Source organism: Alosa sapidissima, chromosome 20 (genome assembly GCF_018492685.1).
Source record: "Alosa sapidissima isolate fAloSap1 chromosome 20, fAloSap1.pri, whole genome shotgun sequence".
NCBI classification, from domain to species: domain Eukaryota; kingdom Metazoa; phylum Chordata; class Actinopteri; order Clupeiformes; family Clupeidae; genus Alosa; species Alosa sapidissima.
Genome location: NC_055976.1, coordinates 7,490,012 through 7,509,216, shown reverse-complemented (window position 1 = coordinate 7,509,216; position 19,205 = coordinate 7,490,012). Strand labels below are relative to the sequence as shown.

The 19,205-nt window shown below is 42.5% G+C and overlaps 2 protein-coding genes across 2 annotated transcripts; one reads left to right on the top strand and one right to left on the bottom strand.

The window, feature by feature from the left end:
- The first annotated feature begins 177 nt into the window (after positions 1 to 177).
- Positions 178 to 3,590, top strand: med19a (mediator complex subunit 19a). The gene is made up of 6 exons (XM_042074422.1): positions 178 to 535; positions 792 to 914; positions 1,106 to 1,239; positions 1,356 to 1,452; positions 1,894 to 1,988; positions 3,367 to 3,590. The coding sequence occupies exons 1-6, from the start codon at positions 316 to 318 to the stop codon at positions 3,430 to 3,432; spliced, it is 735 nt and encodes a 244-aa protein (XP_041930356.1). The 5' UTR covers positions 178 to 315; the 3' UTR covers positions 3,433 to 3,590.
- Positions 3,591 to 5,426: 1,836 nt separating this feature from the next.
- Positions 5,427 to 16,653, bottom strand: slc43a1a (solute carrier family 43 member 1a). The gene is made up of 15 exons (XM_042074410.1): positions 16,394 to 16,653; positions 13,915 to 14,072; positions 13,554 to 13,734; positions 13,213 to 13,268; positions 12,534 to 12,610; positions 10,047 to 10,139; positions 9,820 to 9,953; positions 9,621 to 9,709; positions 9,101 to 9,247; positions 8,704 to 8,739; positions 8,251 to 8,377; positions 8,003 to 8,132; positions 7,829 to 7,902; positions 7,425 to 7,548; positions 5,427 to 6,908 (listed from the first exon to the last, which is right to left on the bottom strand). The coding sequence occupies exons 1-15, from the start codon at positions 16,396 to 16,398 to the stop codon at positions 6,720 to 6,722; spliced, it is 1,620 nt and encodes a 539-aa protein (XP_041930344.1). The 5' UTR covers positions 16,399 to 16,653; the 3' UTR covers positions 5,427 to 6,719.
- Positions 16,654 to 19,205: the final 2,552 nt, after the last annotated feature.

The following is a 19,205-nucleotide window of genomic DNA, read 5'->3' as shown; positions in this document are numbered from 1 at the left end:
GTTCAGATCATGTAATATATAATTGTATTTTGCTCTATTACATTATTGAACCTGTGTTACGGTGAAATAGGTTATTATGAAGTTCAAATAAGAGCATTGTGCACATGTTTATGGGGGGAAATCATACATTTGTCAAAGCATGAGGTCAACATGATTATGTATTCGTTGTATTACGGTAAAATTGGAATCGTCGAGGAGGCATCTTTGGTAGACCGTAGAGTGTAGCTCAAGAGAACGCAGTCTGTGGGACATCGTCTGGAAGTGTTGGTTGTAATTACTTGTTATGTCAGGTTAAATGGTATTATTATTTCAGCTATGACCGAAATATATTCCACATTATTTGGCCAAAGCGAAACTCAAGTACCTCCGGGCTCATCGGCAATAGGTTTTGGTCCAGGGAAACCTCCGCCGCCGCTTCCGCAAAACCAAGTGTCAATGCCGGCTCAGATACAACCACAGCACGGGGATGAAGGGCCTGCTCTGCGGAAACCTGGTGTCATGAATGAACCCTTTTATTTGCTTCGGGAACTGCCAGGTATAGACTTACTACTTCAGCTAGAAGTAATCTTTTCCCTAATCCTGTCGGTATTTTAAAAGTAAACGTTGTTCTATCGTGAGTAAACTTGAGCACGATGAAGTAGTAGAAGGGATTGTTAGCTTTTGTGAGAACATTTAGTTAGCAGCTATTGTGATGTGAAATGCTAACCGTGGGAAGTATCCAGTGCAGACCGCTACTATGTAATCAAAACATACAATTAATTGTGACATATTTGCTTGTGTTTTATTTTTAGTCGGCAACGATCTGACGGGAAACACAAACCTTATAACACATTATAACTTGGAGCATGCATATAATAAATTTTGTGGAAAGAAAGTCAAAGAAAAACTCAGCAACTTTTTACCGGAGCTGCCAGGTACGTGTCATCCCCATACAGTCTAGTCATCCCTAAGAACAAAGCTTGTCAAATTTGTGTGACCGATTACATGGAAATTAATTTTTTGCATACCCATGTACATTTCTTCCTGTGTGTGTGAGAAAACACATCTGTCACAGAATGCAATGCGCAGTTAAGGCATATTAGGTCATACTTGTGATATCTTGCAGGTATGATAGATGTCCCTGGCGTGCAGGATGGAAGTTCACTAAGGTCTCTAATAGAGAAGCCACCAGTGTGTGGTAACTCCTTTAGTCCGCTGACTGGAAATCTACTAACTGGCTTCCGACTTCACACTGGCCCGGTAAAAAACATACACACACACATACTTTCCTACCTTCAGGCAGGAACATTACACGACCCTTTTTTATTTGTTGTTTTTTTGCTCACTGTTTGTGCTTGTGTTGGTGTGTTGTCCAGCTTCCTGAACAGTACAGACTGATGCATATTCAACCTCCAAAGAAAAAGAGCAAGCACAAGCACAGACACCATCGGCCACAGGACCCTATACCACCAGGTTATTATTCCTTCAAGTTTACAACAGACAACATGCTTATCCAAGGCATTTCGCAGTAGCAATTGATGACTGGTCGTTTATGTTAAGCTGACAGTGTAGGTTTAGATGGTTTTATTTCTTGAGACCATTAAGATGAAATTTGTATTGCTTACAAAAAAAGTCTGTACAACACAAACCTCATTCATAAGATAATAATGAAACTTAGGCCATTTTGTCTTCAAAGGGTTTTCATCAGCCCTAGCAAAAAATGTAATGCAAAATATAATGCAAGACAAGAAATGTGACTGATTTTACAACTGTGCTTTCATTTTGATACAAATATTGTTTAGTAGTTGTATTGACTCACCAATTGCAGTACTGCCAGGCAACCACTAGAGATCAGTGGTCTCAAACTTGTGCGAAGTATAGAGGCCTAATCAACATTTTGTTGGCGTTCTATAGAAACACCCTCAGATTCTGATCCGAAGAAGAAGAAGAAAAAGAGGGATGATGATCCTGACCGTAAGAAGAAAAAGAAGGACAAGAAAAAGAAGAAGGTGAGCTAATGCCAGATATGAACTATTCTTTCTTAAATCAAGGTTTGTGCAGATTTCAACAAGTTATATGTAAGACTTTTTAAGACAATTATGGATGACATTTTAGACCGATTCAGGCCAATCATAGTTAATCAAATCATAGTTTCCGAATTACTAACAAAGTAAACATATTTGCAAACAAACTGAATTTTATACAGGCTACAAAGTTTGCATCAGTTGTCAGTTCAGGGTTCCCATGGTCATGGAAGACTGGGAAAGTCATGGGATTGTGAAATCCCATTTCCCAGGCGTGGAGAAATCATGAAATTCAGTAAATCCATTAAAAGTTTTGGAAAAGTCATGACATTGCATTATGTTATACTAGGGACGTAGGAAGGAAATAGCGTACATCATGTCAGAATTTGATCGCTTCCTTCATAGGTAGGGGAGAGAACACATGTTATCCAATCTAGTTGTTTAAGTCACGTTTCATAATTTGCCACACCTGTGGTGTAGAGTAAATTGTACCCTGAAAATTATTTTGTGCGCTCTAAGAAAACCCTGCTGAAAAAAAGAGCTAGAAACCAGCTGGTAGCTGGTCTTTGCTGGTTTTCTTCCAGCTCATGCTGGTCTTTGCTGGTGTAGCTGGTTGGGCCACCAGGTGGACATGCTGGCTCGTCCATGTGAGAAAGCTGGTAATGCTGGTGTGACAAGCCCGTCATGTGGGATACAGCTGGTTTAAGGTGCTCATACTTGTGACCAGCTTGCCAAGCTTGACATTATTGGTGTAAGATGGTCATGTTGGTTTGCTAGAATGACCAACATCAGCTGCCAGTTAAACCAGCAATGTAAGATCAGCAACAGCAGATAAAATGACCATCTTGAGCAAAATCAGCAGAATTACGATTGTAAGCTGGGTAAGCCAGCTGAGGGTATGTTTTCAACAGAGTTTTGCTGGGCTGGTCTAGTTGGTCAACCATCATATGGTGGTCAAACAAGCTGGTTAATAAGCTGGTCAACCAGCAAACCACCTTAGCCAGGCTGTTTTTCAGCAGGGAAGTCAATTGAAATTCCATTGAAGGTTATTGAAGAATCATGGAAAGGTTTTGAAATTGTCAGTGAAAATTGGTGGGAGCCCTGCATGTTGATCTCATATGTAGTTGCTTACATTGTTATATATCTGTATTGTTGAGAAAAGCAACTATAATACACAACCTATGCCACTAAAGTGTTTAATTTACTACTAGAGGTAGCGATAAAAGTATTTAATATCTAGTACATAATATTATTGTTATTTTTTTTACATATTATTGAATTTTAGGCTTTATAAGACCCTGCTGAAATCCTGTTAAGTTCTTTAGGTTGTTGTGAGCCTAATCTTGCTGATTTTTCACCTCAGAACCGCCATAGCCCTGATCACCCCGGCCTCACCAGCTGCCAGCCAGGCAGCAACAGCCTGAGATAGGCAGAAACCAGAGGGAGATGACTAGTGTGTGTGTTTGCGAGGATGCGTGTGTATTATATGAGACTGTTTTGTGACATGGATGAAGAGAATCATTATAGATCATTGTACAGATCACTGTATTTACAGTCAACTCGATTTAATAAACTTTTGATAACAAATGTTTGGATGATGTATTTATATATCCTCTAATTCAGGTAGGCTTTGTACAATATGTGCAGTGTAATGAATTGATATTTGGGTAGGGTAAGCGCTAGCCTGACGTAGCCAACTCAAAATTCTATTCAGAATTTGAGTCTGGAATCGGAGCATTGGGACAGAGACAGTTGATAAAGCTAGCTATAGAATAACTATACAATCTTTGATTGGGCTGTTATTATAGGGCATTTTTCAACTGATACAGGAGAGAAAAATGCCTCTGCACACAATTGGATAGACCTAACCAATCAGACCAACAAAATAGCCTACCGTGAATCCTAGTGGCCAACACATCCTGAGAGCAAAGAATAACCGGAGACAAATTTCTTGTTTGTTTACGCAAACCTGACCAATAAAGCTGATTGTGGTTCTGATTCTCAACAAATGCTGTTTTCTGTTAGTCTTTAAAGGTTATTGGGCTGTCAGTAGGCTAGGCTATCTTGTACAACCATAGACTGTATATAGAACTTCATATGTATATAGAACTAGAAGTTCTATATATAGTCTATGTGTACAAAAGCCACAATATCAACCGAAGCGTGCTTAGGTTACCTGAAGGCGCCGTTACTCATCGGTACATTGTTGTATAAAGCCCTCCCGGACCATTGGATTGGTCCGCACTATTCTTAAGTTTTCATAGAAGCTCGTCAATGGAACAACAATGTGGCAGTCGTGGTCTACTGGTTAGGGCTTGTAACCGGAGGGTTGCTGGTTCGATCCCCGACCAGTAGGAATGGCTCAAGTGCCCTTGAGCAAGGCACCTAACCCCTCACTGCTCCCTGAGCGCCGCTGTAGCAAGGCAGCTCACTGCTCTGGGTTAGTGTGTGCTTCACCTCACTGTGTGCTCTGTGTGTTCACTAATTCACGGATGGTATAAATGCAGAGACCAAATTCCTTGTATACGCAAGTATACTTGGCCAGAAACCTGGGCATACAAGCCCAGACTTCCCGACCTCAACTTTTGTGGGCGGGGCCTAGTTGGGCCTGGCTTTTCAGGCAGTGCTTGACATCTACATACATGCTTGTTATGTGTGTCTCAAAATATGTGGTTATATTGAGTAATAGTATGTTATTAATAATGACAAGATTCAGCAGCACCTGAACAATTGGGGGGGGGGGGGGCTAAAATACAATTTGTTGCAACAAAATACATTTCCAGTTATTTTTATCTTCAAATTGATGTTTCATGTTAAAACTACATCACACTGGCAAAAAATGGACAGCATTAGTGCTGCTGGCAAAACATTGGACCGCATTAGTACATTCTGTAATATTTTACAATTGTGATGTCAAACAGTGCAGATATAATATAACATAATTGGCCTGTGTAATGATATTATGTATCTATGAAATGCAAATTTTCATTAATCATAAGTTTAGAAATACAGCTGAAGTGGTTGAACTTATTTAGCAGTGGAAATACTACAGATTTGCATCAAACTTCATAAAAGCCTACCAATAAAATGCCTGATACAATTTGAACATCATATTAATCAGTTGTAAAATTGAACCACTAAAAGTTTCCATGTTTTTGTCAAAATAAATATTTAACTGTATGCAAAAATCTACATCAGTTGCAGATGTCCACTTCAACACTCCTAGAGCATCGAAAGTATGCACAGCTAAGAGTCAATGGTCAATGTCAATGGCTCATTGCCACTACACTTTAAAAAAAAATATATATATATTATTCAAGGACAGTAATTAAACTAAAAAAACATTACTCTGTGAATCTACCCTTTTATACCAATGTTTACTTTTAACATCAACTTAAAGCAGACACTGACACTCAAAATAGATACATTTCCAGCTATTTTATTGATAAAGAATGTGACGCTTTTGATGTTGCACAAGAGAGCACATGTGACAATTTCTTTTGCATTGCATGACTGCAAAGAAATAATTGCATAGTACTTAGCCCTGAGAATGATACCTGAACATAGCTGCTCAGTGGACTTTGGTTTATCCAGGTGTGAACAGGGGACAGTACTTTTTTACATTCATGGCTCGATTTACAAAAGGCAAATGTGTTGTGGCACTTGTGGATAATAAATGACCTAATGTGACTGCATGGTGAGCTACTCTCACCAAAGTGGAAGCAAGCACAAGCATTTACAACATACTTTATCCTAGAGTAAATCTCGCCCATCTAGAAAACCATCCTTTTGTTTCCATGACAAAGCTTTTCTGACCATCAGATCCATTTTAAGAATTTCTTTTTTTTCCCAATAAAATTCCAGATATTATACTAACTTTTAAAAAAAATACACACTTCAAAACCTTAAAGCACAAACCTTAAAACATGAGCAAACTAAGTACCTTGGTATTCATGTATACACTTACAATTAAAATATAAACAAATTCATTCCCTTACACAAAAATACAGCCGTTGTAAATACAAAATAGCATTCTATTCATGATACATTAACTCACTATTGTACATTTCAAGCCCTTTGAATTCAAGGACAGAAATGTTTTGAGGTGATATTTCCTTACAAATAATGCTATAATACAAAACACTTTGGTTGAAGCTGATGTAGGTCAAACTAAAGGCTGAGCACCCTGCCAACTCCCCCCCCCCCCGCCCCCATCCTCATGTCATAATATGGCACTCTGAAATCAGCTGGACACTTACACTAGAATTCACACTCCCATTGAGTCTGAGATGGATGACAAGACATGAACACAGGCTAAGGCATGCACATTAAAAACACATGGAAAAGGAAGAGGTAGACATTTCAGAGACAACTGTCCTGGGTATCTGTGCGTGCAGCGGGCCGTGGTCCTAACTTCTACAGTCTTAACTCAAGCTGTGCAGGACAGCTGATTTGTCTTTGGATTCGAGTCACTAAAATAACATTAAGCCCCAACTTCACATATATGCTAAGTCTGTGAAAACTACGCCATCTATCTGGACAATTCATCTTCTGACACCTGAATATCAGCAAAGCACTGCAATGAAAAAGTGTAGATTTGTGCATAGTTTACATGTGTGTGGGTTTGAGTGTGTATGTGTGAAAAGTTGAAACAGCTTCTTCATTATTCCAGTTCATCATTCCAGTTGTTCATTCATTCAGTTGGAGGTTAAAAGCTTAAGCCTCCAGCGGTAGGTGTCCATTGGTGTGGGGTTTGTGCCCATTGGTCTCGGTGTGGTTGAGTGGCTGCTGCTCAGCTGCCTGCTCTCTTGCTTCCTTCTCCTGGATGAGGTGCCTGCGATGGTAGAACAGGTAGGCGGGCAGCAGGAATCCGGCCAATGAGAAGATCAGCAGACCCACGTTGATCTGAGTGGTGAAGACAAGCGTGAGGTTAGCCACTGTGCTCCTTCACCCCCTGTGGTCAGAACTACTGCACTTGCAGAACACACTGTTAAGATAGCCTAGCCCACTGATACGTTCTACAGTATATATACTCAACATTCTAACAACGTCTTCTTAGAACAGACAAATGATTTGGGGATTTCTAATACGCAACTAAACAAATAATATAAAATCAATGTGTCGACAAGCCACAAAATGTCCGAAGAGATTGTCTTGCTAATTACTCTCCATGTACACAGCACTCTGAGGGAAGGGGATGGACTCCTGCAGTCTGGCAGAAGAACTGCTTACAGCAGCAAGTCTGATCACTTACGCTCTACAAAGTCACAGATTAAATCTCACAAGTGAGAAGAGTCCTGATATGACCGCTTTGCTTTACAAAGAATCTTCCTAATGTTACTGTAGGTGGAGAGAGCTTGGCCGGGGCATCTTTGTTATGTGTCAAGTTGAGCATGTTGATGCTAGTAAACATGAACTTACCCAATAGGCATCTCCCTTCAGAGGCCCCAACATGGCAAGGAACAGGGGCTGCTGCAGGAGGGCAAACACTGCACTGATCATGGACTGAAGGCCAGTCAGAGTGCCAAAGTGATTGGATGGATACCTGTACAAACGCAAATATCACAGTGAGATAGTCTTTCATAAAAGCAAAGTACTGATTGACTACTGCATTTGTCTGTGTGGTATGCGTTTACTTGTGATGTGTTATGTGGCATAGATATGTTTTTCATAGTGACCTGTTTGGACTGTTTTGCATCACACTTAAAACAACAACTAAAGGATGACTAAAAGGCCACATCCTGAATGCTCCCCAGTCTATCTTTAGTGGCATTGTTCTCGTCTTTAGGGAAGGGCAGGACTGGGAGCGTTTGTGGGGCACTTACACTGCCGCGTACAGGCCCCCACAGCAGGAATGGATGAATCCCCTCACCATCGTGTGAAGAATGAACGTCAGAACCTACAGAGAGCCAGAGGAACAGGGTCAGAGGACATCAAACACAGACATGTCAGTCTGTAAATGAACTTCAGACAAGCGCAAACATACACGCGTCTATTACCTGCAAGGGGAGGTTGTCGATGAGGCACAGAATTCCAAACAGCAGCAGCAGTAGGTTGGTGAGGGTGAAAGCCCTCATGGCGTTGGTCACTTTCTGGATCTTTCTGTCTCGCCTGGAGCCTGATGACACTCTGGTAATCAATCAAGGAAAGAGCAAGACAAGTAAGTTTCTTTTCAGTCATAGAATTCTCCATGTCAAGCCAGTTCCTTCTCTCTCTCTCTCTCTCTCTCTCTCTCTCTCTCTCTCACCCATTATCTCCTCCGCTTTTCTCATCCCCACACTCCTTCATCTTCCAGTCCATGATGTAGCCAATCAGGGGGCAGGTCAACAGGCACAACAGCTGCAGAGTGCCAAAGATGGTGGCGTAGAAGTCCACTGTGGAGAGGATTCATGTACATAAAAAAATGCACTTCATTCACTACAAACTATATATGCATGTACATAAAAATGCACTTCATTCACTACAAACTATATATGCATGTACATAAAAATGCACTTCATTTCACTACAAACTATATATGCATGTACATAAAAAATGCACTTCATTCACTACAAACTATATATGCATGTACATAAAAATGCACTTCATTCACTACAAACTATATATGCATGTACATAAAAATGCACTTCATTCACTACAAACTATATATGCATGACACACTATAACACACAACACACTAAAAAGAAGATTAATCTCTTACCCTTCCCCTCCATTTCCTTCACCAACATGTCAGAAGCTAGAGGGAGATAAAGAAACAAAACAGACCATGTTAAACAGATGAATGGGTGGGTGATGAGTGCACGTGATGAGTGTTCGGGGTGTGTGTGTGTGTGTTGGTTCTGAGTGTGTGTGTGTTGGTCCTGAGTGTGTGTGATGTTGGTTCAGAGTGTGTGTGATGAGTGTTCTGAGTGTGTGTGATGAGTGTTCTGAATGTGTGTGATGAGTGTTCTGAATGTGTGTGTGTTGGTTCTGAGTGTGTGTGATGTTGGTTCAGAGTGTGTGTGATGTTGGTTCAGAGTGTGTGTGATAAGTGTTCTGAGTGTGTGTGATGTTGGTTCAGAGTGTGTGTGATGAGTGTTCTGAGTGTATGCACTCACGATGTGGCTCTCCATGCGTCACTAGCCACTCCAGCATCTTGTTCATGGCCCCCATGAAGAAGATGATGCGCAGCTGGGACATCCCCATGGTAATCAGACTCCAGGCAAAGATGGGGGTGAAGACGGAGCGAAGGAACGGCACAGAATCTGACAGGAAACAACGCTTTACTGGGGATGCGTATTACAGCACCAAACCAGGATGACCTCGTAGACCAAACCCTGACCATTTGATCAAGTAGACTTGTTTAACAAAGAAATGGTGAAAAGTGTGACCAAGTAAAAAGTGAAAAATGTTTTTGGCCTCAGACTATCAACTGTGCAAGAGATGAAAAAAGGTTTTGCACTTTTCACTGGTTTGACGTCAGTACTTAGGTGCTACAACAACTGCCTGATTGACTCTCACGTATTACAACATATCAAACATCCAACCCCTAAGCTCCTTTGTGCTGGGCTCATAAGATGTGCTCAGCATCTTTCAGTCTCTGTGTATTTGTTTTCTGGGTCTGGGTTCATGACTCACTTGGAGGGGTGATGGCGGAGGGTTTCTCTGCAGAATGGTTCTGTTCTGGCTTGTGGTCCAGTGAGCGCTCATTCTCCTTCACTGCTTTCCTGGGAGACAAAAGAAAAGAGAATCAAACCATCTGCCTCTAATCCCATTCAACCCAAGGCATCGGGTCCACAGCCTTCGGAGCTGTTCAGGACATGGCGGTCCTACTCACTTGTACTCCAGTTCTTCCGGGGTAGGGAAACCCTCGGCAGGCCAGTTCAGGAAGCAGTTCACGAAGACCATGCCAGCGACACCTGACCACACCCACATGATCACGCGGAATGATACTTCAGCTTTATAAATCAGCTGTATGAGAGAGAGAGAGATCAGTCATTTCTATCATCATCATCACAGAGCCTCTGACTGAGAGACGTCGTGACCTTGTGAGCAGGTGGTTACCATGACTGCAGGGAAGGTCACAGCAGAGGAGGCATAGGAGCCAATCATCAGGGAAATGATGGTGGAGCTGAGACTGCCAAACATGTTGGGCAACTGAAAGATGAAAATAACAGGTGATGAGTAATAACAAACTTTGAAAATGTGATTAAAATGACTAACTTAAATGACTGTTCATGAATCATGATAAAGCAATGGAAATGATTGTGTTAAGCCAGAGACTTTCTAATGAGGAGACACAGCACTCAAAGAATCTCCAATATAAATGTATGGGGTTAGTTCATAACGCAAACATGGCAGTCGTGTACACATATTCCGCCCCTTTAGCCGCCAAAAGTTGACATGTGAATACATCATGCCAATCATGTGGTATGTTGCGAATACATCCAATCATATGTTGTGGTCTCGCAGCTGGAGCGAGGTTGATGTCGCGAAGCCTTGCACACGCACAGTTCTGCCAAAATAGATGTCCGATAAGTGCCCAAAATGGGTTGCAATATGGCCGAGTGGAGGGACTTGCCTAAAAGGACTTTGGTTAAGCTTAGTGACATGACAATACAGTTCTCCCATGTACTCCCATAAACCAGATCCTGCTCACTATGTTTCTCCCTGATAGGGTTCCACTAAACTGACAGATCTTGAGGTTGAGATCTTGAGATATTGGTAATTTTCCACAGAAATAGCAACAGCTTGCTAAGGTCATACAGGGTCACGTCAAAGTGACATGAACAAGACAACAGCATGTAGGTCAAACTAGCATCTCAGTGCGGGATCCTTCTTTCCTAACATATTTTCCCCCTCTTGTGCAGTGTAGATGGGTTGAGACTGAGGGAGCGATATCCTGCTTTGGCAGCAAGGGTTACAAAAACAAAGGAGACACATTCAGTGATTCTGAGAATAGGAAGCTTTTCACGTCTTCCTGTCTCTCACTCTCTGGACAAACACACACACATGGCAAATCACCACCCCACGGCTGCAGGCGAGTCCAGGAATGTGTCTGTGCACACAGATATGGACCCGGCACACATGTTTACAGTACTGGATGGAAATATGGCTTAATATTACCCAGAAATGCAAAGAGCCTTCCACCTTAGCTCGACCTCCTCCTGGACCTCAGCATGTTCACAGAACGAGAGAGAGAAATCGCTCTTCTAACTTCTTTCACTCGAGCCATATTCAGAAAACTGATTCACTCCAACGGAAAGATTTGAAATGAAGTGGCACTGCAATAGATTCGTGGGATTTCCTTTGTAGGATTTGGAGAAGATGGCTCAGTAACACAGTAGAACATGGGTCAGTAACACATGTTCAAGCCCAGGATGTCATTTTCTTTCCCTCAACTCTAAATCTTGCTCAGACTGGACCAAATTCAGGCAGTAGCCCAAGTGACAGTATAATTAAAGGCCTGTCTACAAACCCAAAATAACCAGGGTCTATTTGTGTGTGTACAAACTTCTAGTAAAGTTTGGAATATATTATACTGACTAGTGGCTTTACACAGATGTGTGTAGCAGTGGAGATGAGTGTGCATTTATGTTGTTATATTCAACATATGTGGCAATATATGCGTACTGAGGGGAAATGTGTTTGTCTATATGTGAGAATGTGTGACCATGCTTTGGTAATAAACAATGACCTCAAAGTTCACAACAACAGCATTGTGACATGTTGCTCATACTTATACCAGCTTGATTTCTGGGGCGATTTTGGCAGGGGCTCAAAGAGAAAGAGTGAGAGAAAGAGAAGGAGAGGGAGAGAAATGGACAGAGGACAGAGACAGACAAGGTGTGTGTGTGTGTGTGGGGGGGGGGGGGAGGGGGGGTATGTTTATTCTAGTGTTTGTCACGCTAGGCAATGTGACATGGGGAAACATTGGGTCACTGGCAATGGGCATGTGATAATGCGGGGTGTGTGTGTGTTTGTGTGAGTCTCTTGTTAAATATAGCCTGGTATTTTCTCCTTAAGACACAGAGTGAAACAGCAGGACAGGCTGTTGCTCACCCTCACCTGCACCTTTTTGGATCTTTCTCACCACATGTGCTCACAGACACGCTCAGACAAGCACGTGTTTCACACATGTACTGCGCAATCTTACGTTTGCTTATCAATTTTCTCCCCTCACAGCCAAATCATGAGAGTAGAAATGTGGTGTGTGTGTGTGTGTGTGTGTGTGTGTGTGTGTATGTTGCAGTCATGCTCTCGTGTAGTGAAAACATCAAGAAGAGTGGGTGTGGATTGGGAAAGGCGTGTGGGCAACGTGCATTTCTGATTGGCTGGCAGAGAAGGGGACAGAACAAGCCATTCTCACGCACCAACACTAAGCCCACCACCTCTCCCGCCTGCAGCGCCCCCCCCCCCCCCCCCCCCCCCCCCCCCCCCTCCTCCCCCGGGTGCGTGCAACCCCCGTTCACACCTGTCAGGGAAAAATAGACACACATCACCCCCCAGGCCTCCACTCACGCCACTGGCCTTGTGGCTCACGCTGCTTACCGTCAGAGAGGTGAATGTCAGGCAGATTCCTCCGAAGCCATTGAGGGACAGAGCCAGGAAGATGAGTGCCGAGAGATCTGGAGAGAGAAGGGGACGGAAGGGCACGGTTACCGGGGCAACACGCTTTAATTTGCATATTTGTTTTCGTTGCAGCCATTTTCACATGACATGTTTGGAATGACTTATTCATTTGGAAGGGCAGATGGAGTGGAGTTACACAACTGACAAGATTTAAATGGAAATTAGCTAACAGTAGGAAACAGGCTAATTGCGTAGGTATTACCGCCCAAAAAAAGCATGCGAGCCCAGGCTTACAAAACACAGGAGAAAAGGGTACAATGGGGTAAGCAAGGCTGGAGTTGTTGAGACAAAGGGTCGAGGGTTTAATGGCTTAGGTTCTGGGTATAATTCCATATGGCATTTATGTAAGAAGCCGTCAAAGACGCCATCAGAATGCCACACCTGACAAGAATGTTATAAACCAAACTCCGGTTCTTTTACTGTGACATAAGTAACCAACCTGAGCAACTTGCACTCGGTTTTAACTCAGGATTTGAAAGTATATTTGTGGTATATATATGTATAGAAAAAACAAATAGAACATATGGTAAGATATGTCTTTGGGAAATACAATGCATAATGACACGTGTATATATATTTACACAGAGATATTTTGTACCTTGGGGGTTATATGCTGACACAGACATCAATGCGCAGGAAAAAGCAAAACAAGCACTGGAACGGAAGAACAAGAGAAAAACAAATATTTTATCTTGTTGGGTTATAGAATTATTAATATATTTCTCTCTGAAAAAGAAAGTCCTGAATCTACCCCATAGATTCACACCTATTGTGCCTCTGGTCTTACGTGTGTGAACTTGAAAAGGAACTGCCCAATGGGACCACACCCACTCAATGAGCTCCTGGAATGAAACTCATCCTGCTGTCTTAACATTTCATAGTATTCAAAGTAAAGGTGTGACGCGCCATACCAGGTGCAGCCACAGGTGTTCAGCTTACCTGCCCATGAGTCGTATGGGTCGGGGCCCGAATTTGTCCATGAGGATGCCAAGGGGCAGGGTGGCCGCACTGAGCAGGAAGGAGCCGATGGTGAAGCCCAGGTTGAGCTTCTCATCCTGGTCCTTGCAACTCAGCCACGACCCAGAGGTGCTGTTGATCTCCACTACTGTCTGGTTAACACCTTCAGAGAGAGGGGGGGGGGGGGTTATCTTTCCTGTCCATGATTTGGTCATTTTAGTGCACCTGAAGTGCACCCAGAGCATAGCATGCTCAAGGTAGGGGAAGGGGGGAAGAGTGTGTGTGTGTGTGTGTGTGTGTGTGTGTGTGGTTGCTCAGATTGCCGGTCACTGTTGTGCCCTACCTATGCAGAGGTGGGAGTAGAAGCCCTCGCTCTTGAGCATGATGAGCAGGGAGCCCCAGCCCAGCAGCACAGCCGAGCACAGCAGGTTCTCCAGCACCGCCGTGATCGCCATCCACCAGCGGCGCCCGTACGCCTGCTCCAGAGATGGAGCCATTGACCTGTCGCAGAGAGAGAGAGAGAGAGAGGGAGAGGAGAAAGAGAGAGAGAGAGAGAGAGAGAGAGATAGAGAGAGAGAGAGAGAGAGAGAGAGCGAGAGATCAACACTGAGCACAAGGACATCCCAGGACACCAAGCAACAGAACATGTAGGGGATCACTTTTCTGGCTCTGTGAGTCATTCTATTTCTGTGAGAGGCTTACTGTGATGAAACATTTACACAGATTTTGAGGCATCAGGTTTATATGACATACATGTTCTATATCAAGAAAAATAACGACATAGAAAATCAGTGCACTCAAAAGGTTACAGATAAACTACATGAATAGAATTCCAAGGTGAAAAGTACAGTTCTGTTTATTGTAAATTTACCATAAATGGAGTGACAGGCCACAGCGGCCAAATTCCAGTCTTGCCCTGTGAGCCTCTGATGACTAATACATTTCCCACAAGCCTCCGGGGCTCAATGGTAATGGGGTCTGCCGTTCTGGCCAGTCAAGTGTCAGGGGCACATTGTGCATGTCTCTCTGTGTGTGTGTGTGTGTGTGTGTGTGTGTGTGTGTGTGTGTGTGGTGGAGGGGTTGTTGCAGCATGTTTGCTTGTGATTGCATACTCTGGAAAGACCGACAGCAGGTCACAATAGCCTTAAAAGATTGAGGTGACCCGCTCTTTACATAGTCAGCGTGGTCAACACGCACAAAACGTGTGAAGTCACACCCCTAACATAAACAAATATAGATACGTCAGGTACTTGCAGTTTCGCTTGGAACATTGAGTTACGCAAAAGCCACAGGAACAGGCTAACTCAATTAGCTAATATGTGGACATACTGGAGAGAGGAGGGTGCAACAGTGATCACATGACTACTGTTAGGGACAGGGGCCGCATGTGTTTGTGTTTGTGGGGGGGGGACATCGCACACATGTCTATGTTGATGTCAACAACTGAGGCTTTCCTTAGATGTTGTGTTCATATTCTTGAGGGTGTGCATATTCTGTGCCAATCCTTCCTTTTTCACTCACTCTCTCATTCTGGATGAGTACGCGAGAATATTCCTGTGTTTGTCTTTGTGTGTGTAATGTGATTAGACATGGGTCAGGGGGTCCCTTTGTGTTCAATAGGGCAGATTACAAGGGGATTTTTTCAGTAACTGACACTACTGATTACAAATTCATTCTTTAAATGTTCTTTAACTGCAATACAGATACACACAAAGACATTTCCACATTATTAGGCCAACTGACAATACCATATTCTGAGCCATCTTTATGTGCCATGGACAATTGTGCGTTTGGTTTGCAATAGGCCTACTGGCTTACTTACTATACCTCAATTAGTAGAGTGGCATAACCCATAAAACGATAGGCTATTTCACGTTTTGACAACGTTTGAACCGCATCATCTTAAAATGCTGGACACTTTCCACACAGTGCAGTGCTGCCAAGGGTGAATCTGTGTTGTGGAGAAGGTGGCTGTAACATAACACTTCAAGTTACCAGTAAGTTCCACCATTCTGTACACTGCCATCAGCCATGAAAGTATTGAATCATTTATAGCTTGCGATGTATTAAGTTAGGGCGACACAAATTATGATGTTAGGGTAGAAGGTGCATAACATTACATGTATATTAAACGCACTTTATAGTCATACATATTGTCAACATATTGAATACGTCACCCTCGCAGAACAACTGGTGTAGTATCTACTACCGGCTTCCTGCAGTCGAAACTCAAGTGACCTTAAATAGGCACCTCCCTACATGGATCTCTTCGATGGGCAAACCACATATTCCCATCGTCACTTTTCCTAATTCCTACTACTACAATGATGTATTTATTTTCTAGCGGAGTGACGCGGCGGCGGTGGATTCATTCACACATCACATATTTCATCATGAGCGGAGCTCAAGTAGGCTAGCATCCCAACGTCATTTTTAAGTTATAGGGTTACAGTGCCATGGAGTAGGGCTGATAATCCGTTCCCCACCCTCACAAAGTGCGCTAGAAAAACCATCGTAGATCTTACTAGTTTTTATTAACACAATAAACATGCAACAAGAATCTCTAAGGGCCCAATCGATAATAATACACCATGATTCCGAAAACAGACTACAAACAAATGTGTAGCGTAAATATTTGCATAAGTAGGCTAGCCTACGTTTCACAAAGAACTGGAAATTAATTAGCCTATAGTTTATGATGAAATCTGCCACGTGTTAAGTAGGCTAAACCATTGCGTAGGCTTAGGTTAACTTTTCACCGAAGCAATGTAATGACTAACACACCACTAAAAAAAAAATCAATATTCAGATATCATACTTACTTCATTTCTGACTTTTCTCTTAGATGTCTCCACACGTGTTCAGCTTCACTTCCTGAGTTTCACACAATCGCGCGCTCAAAAAAGTCAATACTTTAAAGATCAAATTCTCCGATTAATTATTCATTTTCTTCCCTTTAAATAATTGAATGAATGAAAGAAACACTTCTTTCACGATAGGTGAGAGAAACTCGTCACTGCTCAGTGCTCAGCCTATCTGTTCTAGACCCGACCGGCCACTGGTGGAAAGTGAGCTCTGTGTTGACTTTTTGTAGTTCAGTTACCCCTCTGTTCTATGTTATGGCCCTCCCATGTATTCCTATCACTTAAGACAGACACACACACACACACACAGCCTGATATGACAAAGTTTGATGGACATAAAGTTCTACAGATTTGCTATAACACCATTGATGAGCAAAGCAATTTGGACATTTGGTCTTTCCTGATTACCTTTTTGTCTATTGTGAATTTGTATGCATTTCTATCCTACACTGGCATACAGGCTACTGGACACTAACCTATAGGTAGCCCACTATACTAGTATAGTCTAGTTTAGATACTTGTTAAAATGTGCACTAGGCCTATACACCATCCTTCAGCTAGCTTTTTAAAAAAAGAGTAGGCCTACTGCCAAAGCAAGTGTTGGCAAGTTATTCACTTATTTTGATCCACAACTGCAATCACCATGAATTTTGTGATATTTCCATTGGGCACTGCTGACGTTGGGCCTAATTGGCCCAATATGATAGCTACTTTATCCCACTGTTTAAAAGACTATCATCACAGTACCACTGGAAATCTAATCTGAGCAGATAACAAGATAGCCCTATCTCATTGATATTGCCCACACTTACAAGTAGTGTCTTCAACTGCCCTCTACTGGGAAGAAGTAAGCACTTGAACTGGTCAGCTTTTGGCCATCGGTTCATGCAGTGCCTCTTGAGAGACAGGCCCTGTGATAAACTGGCGCATGTAATTTGCTTTGGGTAGCATCAGCCAAATTAATAGATAAAATTAAAAAAACATATGGGTCCAGGGGCGTAGCACAAGATATGCATAGGTAGTCCTGATGCCCCCCTCATGGATATATTCCCTATTTTTCAAGGGCCCTCTCCCCCCTTGAGGCCCTGGTGATCAGTCCCACTTTTACCTCCAGTTTGATGCCCCGTATGGGCCATCTAGTACTATAGACTCAGTGGGTGATTTTGAAAAATGAAAACATACAGTTATACATAACAAACACAATGACAGTAAATGAATCTTTAGTACCAAATCCAGTTGTTTGGGCCTATCTATCTTACAATCTTGGGCACAGACCATGCTCAGACATTCCGCTGTAGTTGTGCACAATGGCCATGTCAATGCCAGCACATCTACATATGAAACCAATGGCACCCAAGCAGTTTAGGACCATTATTCTCCATTGTGTGCTTCATATGGCTCACAAGATTTAATAGCAGTCATTGCAATGAGTAGATAGAGAAGCAGTCCTCCGTGTTCCGGGTTACCACCTGGTCAACTGGACGGAAACCAGAGTTGAAGGAAATAATAAAGTGAGCCATCTGACACCTTTTCCCTCGGCCTACTGATCATTTGAAGAAAAAAAAGAAAACACTGATTGCTGTGGGTTATGTGTGCCATTTATGTAAAATTGTTGCTGCAAGACTGAAATGTCCTTTTAGGAATCTTTTCTCTGTCTAATTGCCTGATTATGGTGGGTGGGAGGTGTTTTTTGATGGTTTCTGAAACAATGACACTCATCCCTCCAAAAAGGTGTACTGTACATACACAAATATATCACAGGAAAGAGGCATCTGTGTGTTGATACCTCACCTGGCCTCTGGCTCAGAGAAGCAGAGTCCACTCCGTCTTTTAGCTGCGTCAGCTGGCGTTACCAGCTATCTCACTTTTACTGGAGTGGTGGTGAGACATTCAGTATGATGCCTTGTGGTGTAAAATAAGGGCTGAAAAAAAGTCAAGAAGCGTCAAGAATGTAACATCTGTTGTCTGTTACCAGACCTAATTGAGGCCTCTCTGTAGTGCCAGCTGAGTATTCTTGACCATATGGTGCTGTTGACCCAAGGAGGAACTAAACACATTCGATGTTCTCCTCATGGTGTGCAAAGACCTAGACACCAACATGCCTCATATTTGATCTAGACAGGGGACTGGTGTAAAACAGGTGGTTTGCTCTGCCATCTCACCATCCAAGCAAAATACTAACAGAGATTGGGATTGCTAAGATTGCTGATTGCTGTGAACGCTTATTTTCATTTAGACAAAGACATTGTGGTCCACAGCCCCAAGAAAAACACTAACAGAGAATGTAATAGCAGCTTGGGATTGCTATGATTGCTGTGAACACTTATTTTCATTTAGACCCAGACATTGAGGTCCACAGTTGCGTTGTAGAGGTTGCAGGCGGTCTCTGTCTCACCTTCCTTGGATAGTGTGGCTAAAGCCACTAAGCAGACTATACTTTTACTCTGTATGTGATGCTAGCTCAGTGCTGGTTCAGGACATATAATCTGGACATATAATTCACACTGATATTCACGTATTGATATTCCCTTGGGGATTAATAAAGTATCTATCTATCTATCTATCTATCTATCTACAATGTATTGTTAATACGTTATTCACCAACCAATGAAATTAGTTTCAATATAAACTTTACAATAAAAATGTATTATTAGTCCGGCAGCCAATTGCCATAATTTAGGTGAACCTGGTTTTGTCGGTTTAAGTTTTTTTTTTGCTGTTTCTTGCTGTCAAGGGGTAACTCAATAAGATTAGAGAGGGTGCCCGGTGA

Excerpts from the sequence above, each read along its gene's own strand:
- med19a (XM_042074422.1), top strand. The coding sequence starts at position 316 with ATGACCGAAATATATTCCACATTATTTGGCCAAAGCGAAACTCAAGTA. Across the intron at positions 915-1,105 it reads CTTTTTACCGGAGCTGCCAG|GTATGATAGATGTCCCTGGC; the intron begins GTACGTGTCATC and ends GATATCTTGCAG. Across the intron at positions 1,240-1,355 it reads TCCGACTTCACACTGGCCCG|CTTCCTGAACAGTACAGACT; the intron begins GTAAAAAACATA and ends TGTGTTGTCCAG.
- slc43a1a (XM_042074410.1), bottom strand. Across the intron at positions 9,248-9,620 it reads CTCCGCCATCACCCCTCCAA|ATTCTGTGCCGTTCCTTCGC; the intron begins GTGAGTCATGAA and ends GTTTCCTGTCAG. Across the intron at positions 6,909-7,424 it reads TGAAGGGAGATGCCTATTGG|ATCAACGTGGGTCTGCTGAT; the intron begins GTAAGTTCATGT and ends TTCACCACTCAG.